This window comes from Strix aluco, chromosome 1 (assembly GCF_031877795.1).
Source record: "Strix aluco isolate bStrAlu1 chromosome 1, bStrAlu1.hap1, whole genome shotgun sequence".
Lineage (NCBI taxonomy): Eukaryota > Metazoa > Chordata > Aves > Strigiformes > Strigidae > Strix > Strix aluco.
The window spans coordinates 133,603,940-133,616,948 of NC_133931.1; the positions used below are offsets into that span (position 1 = coordinate 133,603,940).

The 13,009-nt window shown below is 38.8% G+C and overlaps 1 protein-coding gene across 1 annotated transcript; it reads right to left on the bottom strand.

Moving 5' to 3' along the window:
* Positions 1-440: 440 nt before the first annotated feature.
* On the bottom strand, positions 441-3,891 carry NDUFA4 (NDUFA4 mitochondrial complex associated). Its single transcript, XM_074836501.1, has 4 exons — positions 3,718-3,891; positions 3,027-3,115; positions 2,637-2,697; positions 441-661 (listed from the first exon to the last, which is right to left on the bottom strand). Exons 1-4 carry the CDS (start codon positions 3,757-3,759, stop codon positions 605-607), a joined length of 249 nt encoding a protein of 82 aa, XP_074692602.1. The 5' UTR covers positions 3,760-3,891; the 3' UTR covers positions 441-604.
* Between the last annotated feature and the right edge of the window lie 9,118 nt (positions 3,892-13,009).

Here is a 13,009-nt window from a genome sequence, read left to right on the forward strand (position 1 = left end):
AAAAAAAAAAAACCAAAACAAAAAATGAAAGAAAAGCAATTAAACCTTTTGCAGACAGCTTGGCCTTTTTTTTTTTTCTTCCCTCCAGCAACATATGGCAACATCTGTTGCCTCCCTGCTGGACAATGACTTGTAAGCATTGACTTGTCTGCTACCAAAACTTCTTAAAGTGGTAAGTAGAAAAATTCAGGTGCAATTAAAAAGTATATATATATACACACACACATATAAATATGTGCTTTCAACTTCTTGCAGTCTGGTATACTGCATGAACATGCAATTATTTCCCCAAAGTCACAGACTGAGTATAAAGCCCATCAAGACAACTTTGCTTTCCTGTTGAGGAAACATGAATTGGCTTTTGCTTACGATTTGATTGATCACACAATAAAATGTTCATAAGAGGATATTCTCATTTTGCAAAATTAAAGAGTAGACACTTCAAGTTTCAGACATTTATTAAGCCTCATCAAAACACTTTCAAACACATGACCAAGTGCCGCATGAGGCAAGTTTGATTATTTCCTGGATGATTAAGCATGACAATTGTGCGGACGGCTTCCGGAAGACCTTTCTGTGCAGCCTACAGAGATGAATGTGTTGTTCAGAAGTCTGGACGGTCCTTTTTCAGTCTACTGTAGTCTACATTAACCGAGTAGAACTAGGAAAGAGGGGGGAAAAAAATTAGTAAGAAGCTCGACTATCCATTTTCCATGGTATTTACTAAAAAAGCATGCATTATTTGAACTCATGTCAGGAAACTAAAATCACAGTTTGAGTCTGTACACTAGTCAATAAATAAAAACTTTGAAGAGCAGTAATTTTTTAATATTATCTTCATTTTGCATACAGTATTAGAAGCTCTGCATTTAAAATGAGGCAGTGCTTATATCTACAACCAGAGAAAACCCACAGAATCTCTTCTTTAATCCTCAGAATTAAAAGACCATTCACAGGAAGTTCTGACAGTACTGCTGAGTTTATACTTGTCCAAAATCTATGTGCTCCTGTATACTGAGGGCAACACCTAGCTTGCGGCACAAAGCACAGTGTATGTGAGCAGATAGTGTCATAAGGGAACACCGAGAGCAGGGCTGCAAAAGCCAAGTTTGGTTAAAGCAGCTGCATCTAGAACTGCAAGGTATGACAAGGAGGAAGGAAGTAAGAACAGATCCTTTCACACTCTCAGTTTACAGTAACAAAGTTGGATCCCATTACAAGCAATTCAAACCATCCCAAATAGTCACTGAGGACAATGAATTTACAGACTAAGAACATATTTTGGCATCCCAGCTTGATTTGACATCAAGCGTGTGATGCTATAGTTTTTCTTTTTAAAAAAAGGTAAGAAATATTTATCTGTTAGCTTGGTTATTTTTATTTATGCCCTTTTTTTTTTTTTTTTAAAGTTCCTCAAAGAAACAAAACAGCCTACAGCACGTTCAAATTACAGTTTTCTGTGCAGCTCCTACACTAATGATCAGGTCTTCAACCCCTTTCTTTGGGAAGACTGAGGATGTTGATATGACAAAAAGAAGTTTACAAAAGAAAAACGATTTCATCAAAAGCTAAAACTTGTTATATCAGAGTTTTTTACTAAACAGTCATCCTCAATTTAGAGTATTTGCCTTTTCATTTCCCACAGTGCAGATTGGGAAAAAAAAAATCCCCAATGATATGCACACCCAAATATGGTAAACCCCGAGGCTGTGTTTGCATGCTAAGACAGAAGGGGACTGCTACACAAGGCATGCACACTTTAAAAGAATTTGTGCTGCGCACTATGTTGAATTTGCCTTTTTCTGCTATTTAAGAAACAGCAACATTCCAGAAGCAGCAATGAAAACAAAGTATTACGTTCTTCCTGGACCTTTAAGGGAACAGCAACATATTTTATTTTGGAGTTGAGGATTGGGGGTTTTTTTTTGCTTATTTCAACGACTGGAATAGTAAGATATGGTACTGAACAGACACTAGCTTTGAAAACATGGTAGGTTTTGAGTAGCTTGAGGATAATCTCAGAACATTCTTAAGAGGAATCTACTAAAATATCACTTCAGTAAAACATGACAAAAATACGATTTCTGTAAACTACCAACTTTAACACATCTTTGCATGCTTCCTCATTAGTTCAATGAAATAACTTGCATATTACTTAAAGAACATTTCTATTGCATCCAGTTACTTACACACAATTGTTTTGTTTTTAATCAACTGCAGAACTGAATTAGTGCTTACGCTAAACACTGACATTTTCCTCCTTCGCTTCTCAGGAGTAAAGCCAGAGGCTCAGAGCTTAGGAAGTTTAGTTCAGAATGTACGAGGTTTTGTCCTTCTTCCTGTAGCTTATTTCCTAGTATTATGAACTCGTATACACTTCTTCTTGTATAGAATTGCTCTTTTTCTTACATTGCAATATATATGACTGCTTCCATATAGACTTCTTTCACCCCATTATCAACCAACTCTAGGAAATCTTTACATCTCAAACTCAGCTCTCTCTGCTCCGAGTTCTAGAGACAAACAAATGTTGCACTGCAGAGGAAATATACTTTCCAATATACTCAAACATCCTAAAGCAGTTAGATCACACCCTTGATGATATGCTTCCTAAAAATCTGTATTTTACATTTTACCTTGTACTGATCGCTGGGAGCCAGTTTGTTCCAAGGTTCTGGATTATTTTTCTTGTCCCAGCTATGGAGAGAAATGCAAGATACGAGAACATATTAAGAGAATCACACTACCTTCAAAATAAACACAATTTGTACGTGTGCTGCAGTTATTAGGCCATAGAGAGTCACCCATTCAAATAAGTTTCCACAGAAAAACACACAGGCCTTTGTTAGCAATCTCTAAACATCATACGGTAAAGAAATCACCAAATCAAGGAAATATCCACACAGTTAGTGCCGGTGATATTAGAGCAAGACGTTAAGACCTCCAGAAGCATAAAAACTAAGGCAGTGAAGTTTATTTTTATATGCAGCTAAAGGACTAGGTGGTGTGAATTATTTTATACATACCAGACATCAGGGTTGAACACAGCCAAGCGCATGAGATACAGGCCTGCGCCAACACCTCCAGATCCAATGATGAAAAACAGAGGGATCAACTAGAACAGAAAAAAAAAATAATCACATGTCATACCACAATATAACAAAACAGTATCATTACATAACATTTCTGACTACAGCAATGACAAACCAAAGAACAAACTCACACACTTTGAGACATAACGCATGGCCCTCTAAAACCCTGACATAAGCCCCCTCTGTGCAGGACATCCCTTGGGTCAGAGAGAAACTAGCACCTATGAAGCGGCAGACATGAAAAAAAATACTGCTACGCGCAGAACCACCAAACGTCCCGTAACAGCACGTTTCTGAGAAACAAACATCAGTCCCTCCACTGCCCAAGACAACCCCTACCATCTGCACTCCTGATAAAAACAAGAAAATGGGGGGGGGGGGGGGAGAGAGAGAAGCAAAAAGAATGGGAAAATCACCTCGGGCTTTGCTGCTGCAGCACGAGAAAGGCCCACACATACTAGAGGAAAAAGGTGACCTGTCCGCCTCTCGCCGATCAGCCCTGAGCTGCCCACCCGAGGGGCCAGACCACCGGGAAGGAAGAGGGAAGGGAGAGGGAAGGGGTTGTGATCAGCGGGGCCGGGGCACCAACCGCCAGCAGGGGAGGGGGCGGGGAGGGGGCACTCACGCTGGGGTGCTTCTTGGCGTGGCTGACCATAACGCGAAACATGCTGGCAGCGGGCGAAGGTGGCTCTCTCGCTCTCTCTCCCTCTCACAGGCTGCTGAGCCCGTCCTCCCCCTCCAGCCGCCCGGGCCCAATGTCACCGAGGCCCCCGGCGCGGCAGGTGCCCGCCGCCGCACCCGGATGTAGCAGCTCCGGCGTTCGCCTGTTCGCCCTCCGCCGCCGCCCGCCCCCGGCCGGCGGCCCACGCCGACACCACCGAGCGCCCCGGCCTTCGCGGGTGCGTGTCGGCGCGGCCCGCGGCCCGCGGCCGGAGGACGGGGCCGCGCGGGGAACAGGCACCTGCCGGGGCACCCCGGGCCCGCGCCCCCCTCCGCGCAGCCGAGCACGCGCCAACACCGCCCCGCCCCGCCGGCTGCCGAGAGCGGCGCGCGGGCAGCGCCTGCGCTGAGAGGGTGGCGCGTGGGCGCCGGCGGGGCGCGGGGCGGCCGCTGAGGGGCGAGCAGCCTCCCCCCCTCGGCCCCGTCCTCTCACGCCGCCTCCGGGCTGCCGCCGCGGGCTCCCCGGGGGGCGCCCGCCCTCCCCTCCGCGGTAACGGGGCTGCTCTGGGGGTGTGCGGCGGCGTGGGGGTGCGCAGAGGTACCCCCCGTTCGCCTTCACGGCTGGATGTGGAGGTCCGCCTTCACCGTCACCTCCGTTAAAAGTCGAGGGGGTGGTTTAAAGGCGAGACAAGGGAGTTAGGGTGTCGTTGTCTTGAAAAAGACAAAAGAGTGACATTCGTCAGAAAACTGCTAATTGTTCTGCTACAGGCAGGGCAGCAAACGTTGCGTGCCTATGCAGCGCTGAGCGAGACCTTTGATTTTCAAATTTAAATGCACACATGACAATGGAAAAACTATGCTTGGCAGAGAGGTTTATAAATAATGATATTTTGGCTAAGGTTGTGTTGGATTTCGTTATTTTTCTTGTTAAGTAATTCTTAAACGAGCAGCAGGGCTACTTCCTGGGTAATCCTAAGCATGTCCTCAAGTGTTACCCTAGTTTGGTCTCCATTGCTGTAGATCTTATTTCATACAGAATTGGGAACATAATGCCTATCTGTGGGTAGGATCACTGGCCACTTGGATGTATGATTTCTTTCACAAAAGGTAAGTTTGCACCCAGTCATTAAGAACTTCGTTTTTAGGTAGAGCGAATACCAACATGCTACTAACCCAAGACAAAAAGAGACCCTTTCCTGGGTTAGAAGCAGAATAACTTTACGTGAATGCTAATGGTTTGTGTGGATGTGTATCAAAGTAAAATCTGGAAGTAAAAAATGATGAAATGGCAGAAAATAAATGTATTTAAGCAAATGGATGTCTTTTATTTCACTTACTAGTTCCACAGACTGGCATCTGCTTATTTTTCAAGAAGTGTCTCAAATTGTCCCTTTCACAATAAATACTAAAAAAATCATATTCCTTGCTTGTCATTCCATAATTCAACCTTTTGCCAGAGCCAGTTTAATCGGGCTAACAGATAACCATGGACAAGACAAAAATGCTGGCAGTTGGCCATACTCAGTAACTCCTGCAGATATATTTGACAAGTCATTGGATGACACCAGAAAAATTGTAACAATGTTTTCTTTGGACCAATGCAATCCTATTACTTCTCTTTCTCATTTGTTTCAGAGTTGATAAACAGAAAAGGAGCATAGTTTGTGTGCTCCAGGAGTCTGTTAACCCTTTCAGTATACATTACCTGGTGGGGACAGTATTCTTCCATTTTTTCCAAATGAAGAATTTGGCCATGTGGTTAAAAGTATTGAAAATAATAGTATTGCTGCAATTTATTTTTTTTTTTTTTTAATGAGAGAAATACCTGAAACCTCCAAAACTTGGAAAGTTACACTGCTCAGCCTCTAGCACAGTAGCTGAACTTCTCACCATGTATTTGGATCACAGGAAATAGCAGGTGCCGAAGCAGCTGCAGGATAACCAGGGAGAGCCCAAAGGGTAGATGGATAGCCAGTAACCATCTGGGGCTGCTCAGCAAAAGTCGCCTCAGACTGAAACGGTCTGCACAGCCAACAGAAGGCTAAGTGGCAAAAATTGAGAGGTTTTGAGTAGCCTGTTTCTACACTACTAAGGGAAGACCATCAGGGATACGTTATTTCCTCTAGGCATGTCTTGGGCACCTGTTTCTAGGAAATATATCATGGTTTTTATATGCTTCTCAGTATATTTTTTTTCCCCAATAATTTATACATTTGCTGGCTTCTTGTGCTTTTATGAATTTAAACAGAGGCATAGTACCTGGTCAATTTGCAAAATTTGTCATGCATTTTATAGGCTTTCATAAATTTTAACCATTGTGTACATTAGCTTTTATTGCCTGGCCCTGTAGGGCTCAGCTGGTTCATTGTTCATATACATGTCTTATTATTTGTTACCTGGACTTCTGTGTATGTTAGTGAATTTTACAGACAAAAAATTAAAGTGTAAAAACAAGCAGAAAACAGACTTTTTTCATTATAATTTTAGAAATTGTGGGTTAATGTTCTTAAAGTACAGCCAGTGCAAGCATCGCTAAAAATGCAATCTCTCAGTTGTCTGGCTTGGTGAAATTCTGAGTACAAACTCAAGCGACCTCATGGTGTCTTGATGGTGGATCTGTGGTTCCTAGAAATACCTACTTAGCTGCCCTGTTTGTGTGCTTGAACTACGCTATGATTATATACATTGTATGTGTTGATTTATAGTAATGCTGTCAATATATTGACCATACTTGAAGACTAACAATTTTCTGTTACTCATCAAGAATCCATCCATTCCCTTAAAGAGAGTGAACACTAGATAAAGGTAGAGAATTTTACCCCTCTTTATCTGTTGCTTAGCTACTCAAGCTGAAAGTAAACACATTTATTTCCTCTTAAAGTTTGGTGTCTTGGTGTTCACACCTGACAATTAAATTTATGATGCTTTAGTTAGACTAGTCACTTCTTTTATTCCGACTAAAGTTTTTTTTTGTGTAGGTTTCTGCTTTTTAAATAAGTGAATCCATAAATCCTTCAGGTATTTTGGCAAGGTTGTGTGATGAACCGGTCCATTAAGAACTAAGGGTCTAGATTTGCAGGAGTCCTCAGCACTGCTGAAAATCAAGTCCTCGGGTTATTCTGGTGCTTTATCATTTAATTTTTAGTCTTTTCTTTTGTTCTCCTGTACAGCCTCACCTCATGCCTTCTGTCTCTCACTTGTCCTTTGATTGCTATCATAGCTTGTTCCTATGCTTGGGCTCATTTGAGCTTTTGGTTTCAGAATATTTTTCTTCTATTCCAGATGCTTTGTTTTCATATTTGGTGGCCTTCCTGATTCTAAAGCCTTTCTTTCTCTAAACCTTACCTGTTATTATGAGTCATATATCCACAGATTTCTCCTCTTTTAATATCAGTTATGGTGTGCTTCATTTTTTTATATTAAAAGCAATTGATTTTAGCCACAGATATAATCATGTCTGATCTCCTGAAGAACAGGAATATGAAGTCATAATAAAATCAGAGGTTATTTGAAGAATTGCACTCCTAAGGTTTTACAGAATCAGTCGATTAAAAAAAAATCAACAGAGACATAAATATAGTCACTTTGAAGTTACGTATTTTAATTGGAGGAAAATAGGAAGGAAATACTACTAGATTTGGAGATGCTCCAGTTTGTCACATATCAAGAAATTAAATTAATTGTGAGTTGTCCTATATCATCAGGACATTTCTCTGTTAATCAGAACAATGTATAAACAGAGGATTTTCTGTAGGACATACCAATTTTGGTTAAAAGGCAAAGACTTTTAAAAATAATTCTTAGCAGAGAAAAGGAATTCTAGGAGAGCAAAATGTATTTTAAAACTTTGGAAAAATAAAAAAAGAAAAAATGTAAACCCTGGCTTACATGGAACAAGTACACAGGGATTTTTGTGACTTTTTTTGTGGTTTGTGATTTTTTATGTCTTGTTCCCATTTGTTTGTCTGTTCCTTCTGTTCTAAGTCCTTTCTCTGCACTTAGTGAGGGAGCAGCAACAGAACAGGATATATGTATGCACACCTCTGCCAAACCCATTTGGAGTAGTATCTTTACATCTTCTTTAAAGTCTGACTTAAATTTGGTTTTAACACTGTGAAATGGAGTGGCTGCATATTCTATCCATGCATCTCTGCTCTAAGGGCAATAAGGGAACGTAGGGGACTGAGGTGGATGCTAAGGGCAGTAACATTGCAATATAGCATCTTATGATAAAATCATCCATTAAGTGTAAACATTGTACATATTATAACAGGTCTGCAAAAAAAAGTCAAATAATTTCAGTATGTAACAGTTAAGTCATATGTTTACAAAGAAAAAAAATTTGAAAGAAGAAATTACAGATATAGACTAGATTTTTGTTTTTTAAACTGCAAAAAAAATATGTGTAGCATTTAAGAGAACTAAGGTGAAAGGATGTCAGCTACTGGAAACAAAATAACACAAGGGCTATAACAAAGAACAAATGAATACCAAATGGTACTGACATATATGGTACAGAAATATTCTACTTCTCATTTATGTGTGCCTAAAGTATGGGTTGATAAAGCTTTTTGTCTCCATACATCCATTAAAAGTACACAATAAACTTATCATTATAAATAGATTATTATTTTATAAAATAATAACCGATTTCAGTTGGAATGAGTTTATTTAAAGACATGCTATGCAGCATGACCTGCTAGCAACCATAGAATCAAAATTGCTGTTAAATAGGGGTGCTAGAGATCTGGAAAAGAAAAAACTTAGCAACAGTGGTTTTATGTTCTACTACTAAGAGAAGAGTTTTGTAGAGTTTATAATCTGCTCAGCAAGTCAAAAAATATTATTAAGACAGAAAAATTTTTTAGTTCACTTGCATTTATGTGTATAACTTATGACTTATTTATATTACAAATTGTGTCCTGGATTTTTACAGTGCTATTTGTAAACAGAAAGATATTAGCCCTAATGTACAGAACTTTTGTAATATTACACTTTTATTAAGTGTACAGCTATATAGACTGCTGTAGCATTAAAGTAATTATAATTACTTTAAAGCAAGTAAATCCTTACTTTAAAATATTCTTCTTTTAAAATGAAAATAAATACACTCTTTACACAATGAGAGTGAATATGTAATTATGTGCTATTTAGCAAAAGTGAAATTACCAGTAATAAAATGAAGCAAGGATTTCCTCAATCTTTCTTTCCTGAACTTAAGAATCTTCTGGCAAAATGTGGATGTATTTACAAGTATTTAAAATTTTGTCCTTGAACGTAATTTTTATAAAATCCCAGTTCCTCAGCTGTCATAAATTGTTATTGGTGAAGCTCTATTAAAAAATCTAGAGGGAAGTTCTTTGTTTGTCCCTACAGAGTATAAAAAGAATCATTGGGCAGGACATTTCTTAGCACAAAAATGCTCTTACCCATTCCTTGCATAGAAAACCTATTAAAGTATATATTTCACAGGGAACTAGATGGCTATATGGGTTGTTCATAATGGAATATTGAGGGGTTTTACCTGTCAGTTAATAGATTCAAATCTGGCTCAATTCAATCTCTTTAGAGATTTTGGAGAAGCATGGACTGAGAGAGTAGGAGCCTCCTGAGGTAACAGATCCCCCAGGAGCAAACAGGTTAAAGCACCTGTCACCAGCAAGGGTTCTTCTTAGCCTACTGAAAATAAAACTTTGCAGTTGAAAGACTTATGGGAGAAAAACAGAAATAGAGATTTGTAAGAGTAATAAAACATTCCAAATTGGATGAAAATATTCAGGTTTTAAATACTAACATTTATAAAATGTATGGGTTTTTTTAAATGCAGTATCATTCCCTGACTATTAGGAAGAGAAAGCAAGAAAGAATGACATGGCAAAAGCAGAACAGCTGAGAATCAAATACTTAAAAGGAACTAAACTGTGGTCCCTGCTTACTCTCTAGGTTCAAGAGAGCAAAAGAAACAGCTTGTCTTCATATGTAAAATATCTTTTATTTTAAATTATATAATCTGCCAAGAATTAGGATGGAGAAGAACAGGATCCACAGAGCTTGCACCTGGCTGGAAGGCTTGAACCTGACCAGAAGACCACAAGAAGTTATTGGAATGATTCCTCTGTGCTGATTAGGTGCCCTTTTACAGATAATCTCTGTCCTGCAGTTACATCCATAGATGGTGTTTCCCTGTAAACTGCTCGTGTTTGATTTAAAAAACCATCTGAACTCTATACATAACAGATAAGTTTAATGGCTCAATAGAAAGTCAAAATCTTCACTAAAAATGTAAACAGGACTGGTACCTGGAAATGGTTTTAACTAGGTGCTGCTTCAACTATTTAAGAACTTGTGAGAGACAAATTAAAACTGCTTCTGTTTCTAATGCCTATAATTGTCTTAAGGTTCTTGATCTTTCATCTTAATAAAGGAGGTTAAAGGATGCTTTTTCATTTCTGCTATGGAGTAAGGAGAAGCACACTTGAATAATGCTTCCAGGATGATTATGTGTCGTTTCTTTTACATATGCTGGGGAAGAAATTCATATTCCTTACAAGTCCTCTGCTCTGATGTTCAAAATTTAAGTTAGCCTTTGATTAATCTTTTGTTTGCTTATAGTTTTACCAAAGTTTACTCAAATCCCAACTGATTTTTTTTGTGCTGGGAATCCACACTGACTGATACAAGTCATGGATTTCCAGGGCTGGCATGACAGTCAGGTTCATGCTACCAAAAACTATTACATTTCATCAGCTATTGGCTAATTATTTATAAAATCTGATCAGAGTTTGCTTTCTGAATAAAGCTGTTCTCCTTTACTGGAAAAGAATAATTTGGTATTGACAGCCCTTTCCAGGACATACTGCTGCCTAGGAGAAACTGATGCAGCTGCCACAGGAGTGACTCAAGCAGACAGTCTGGGAACAGAGCAAGCTACTTATAAGCCGCTTCTGAAATGTAAAAATACCAAAAAAAAGAAAAAAGTATAATTGACTGTGCAACAGCTGTAAGGAATGATATATGAGAACTCATGTTCACTATGTATTCCAAACATTAAAGAGAACAATATACTGTTAACAAAGAAACATGAAACCCGCGTATGTTTACAAAGTATAGTCTTACTGCTGTGGCATTATCTGCACAGGCTGTGCCAACAAAGGATTACACAGTTAGAAAAGTATAAATAGATTTTGTATTCTAATTTATTTTTCTGTATTTTTTTTCTTTAATGGAGAATGTCAGTATTTTAATGGAAACACAATTTATAGAAAGAATAAGGCTCCCAAATCTAACAGTTTCAATAAGCCAAAACTTGTTCTCATTTAAGACAGTGATAGAGCCTTTAGAGGACAGGATGAGACATAATTCTGATCAAGCTATTTTCCACAAACCTAGGCTGGAGAAAATCTCATTTGTCTTCCACTAACATGTCGTATGCTTTTTGTTTTCTTTATGGAAAGGGTAAATAGAGATTCTTGCAATTTATGAACAGGATAGAACTGCTATTTTGGGAGAATGTTACTCATGTACTTTCCAGAGAAAACATTATTTGCCTCTCTTTTCTGCTGTAGTCTTTAGTGGAAGGTTAATGTTTGCAAAGTAGAAAGGTTTCCTGAATAGAAATTGCAAAAGAATGTTTTGCAGGTAGTTTAGAAATCCAGTATGTTTTATGCATTGCAGCAAGAAGAGACACGTCAATCCAGCTGCTAATACCAGATGACAGAACTATTATTGATTACTTTAGGAGCCTTTGAATTATGTTGCAGATCCTGACACTTGGGTAACACAAAGCCATCTGAAAAGCATGAATGTGGAGCGTGTTTTGCTTTGTGTTTCAGTGAATGACAGTGCTGTGGGGGCAATACATTTCACAAAACTTTAGAAATGCAGAAGTTAGAGATTTATTTAAGCAAGGTTCCTTTCTGAAATCAGTAGAAAGATACAGTCGGCTCCCAGAGTCAATCTATCATAGAGCTAGAATAAATCACTCTTTCAGGATGTCATCCTTGGCCTTTGCCAAAATCACTGCAGATACAAGCTGATGCACAGGGATAGACTTCAGTTGCATTTCAGAAGATGTTACTGGATAAGCCTCATGCTTTCATTACCCATCAGAGCAAAACCAAGATACCTGCAGTATCCTGGCATGAACCTGGTAAGACCTGGACAGCTTGTGCAGAACATGTAATAATACCCGTTTCTCGTTATTCTCACATGGTTCACCCTGTGCAAAAATGTTTGTCTTGGGGTTCCTCCTACAAGGACTGTGATGTCAGACACTGCAAGGGCTGATCAGTTTTGTAAGCAGCCTGATTTTGCAGACAGTGGCATTTATAACTGGGGATAATCTACTGATATCTTGGCAGTGGTTTAAACCTTTTTGTGGCTTTGCCACCTGCAGTACAATTAAACAAAATCTGCATGGAAGGGCACAGTGCCAGGTCTTGTAAAGAAGCGAGTAGTGGATCTCCAAGACATTGCCCTTTTACAATTACAATATCATCAATTAACACATTCACTTGAATCATTAGTACTTTATGCAGATAATTTCTAGCATATCAGAATATGAAATCCAGTCCCATCTTGCCTCCTTTCTGGGTATTAGCCACTAAATAAATATACAGTATTCACTCTGCTTTGGAGAAAGGAGGCAGAGCATGTTTCAGCCTGGATGCAGACTGAAGCGCTGCATTGTACTCTAACTCATCTGCCACAAATTTTGGGAAATTATTTTTTTTGTCTGTATATGCACTTATCTAGATTAGTACAAACCTCAGTGTTCTGTTTCTAAGAATACAAAGTATCCCATGATCTCTGTTTAATAAATCACAAAAGCTTTATCAAAAAGTGCATGAAAGTAATTGCTTGGGCTGCTCTTGAGTTTCACTTGCGGTTTTTTTGAAACTTCTACTCTGTTAAAAGTTGTGTGATGTACCACTTATCAAGAAGTAACATTCCCATATTATCCTTTCTTTAAATACAGTTTCATTTAAATGTAGGGAATTGTATTATTATTTTTATGGGAAAAGGATAATAACATGTTTTGATGTGTGACTGAGCTCATCCTCCTCTTTTGAAAGATATATACAGCATATCTGTAAGATTCACATTGTGTGATTGCATGAAATATATACCTGTAATAAGACTTCTGAGCAGGAATTTCTTATTTTATTTGAACAGCAAAGTCTAGACTGAAGCAAAAATTATGTGAAGGGGAAAACTACAGCATATCTTGGTATTTTTTCTTATATGTACTAAGACAT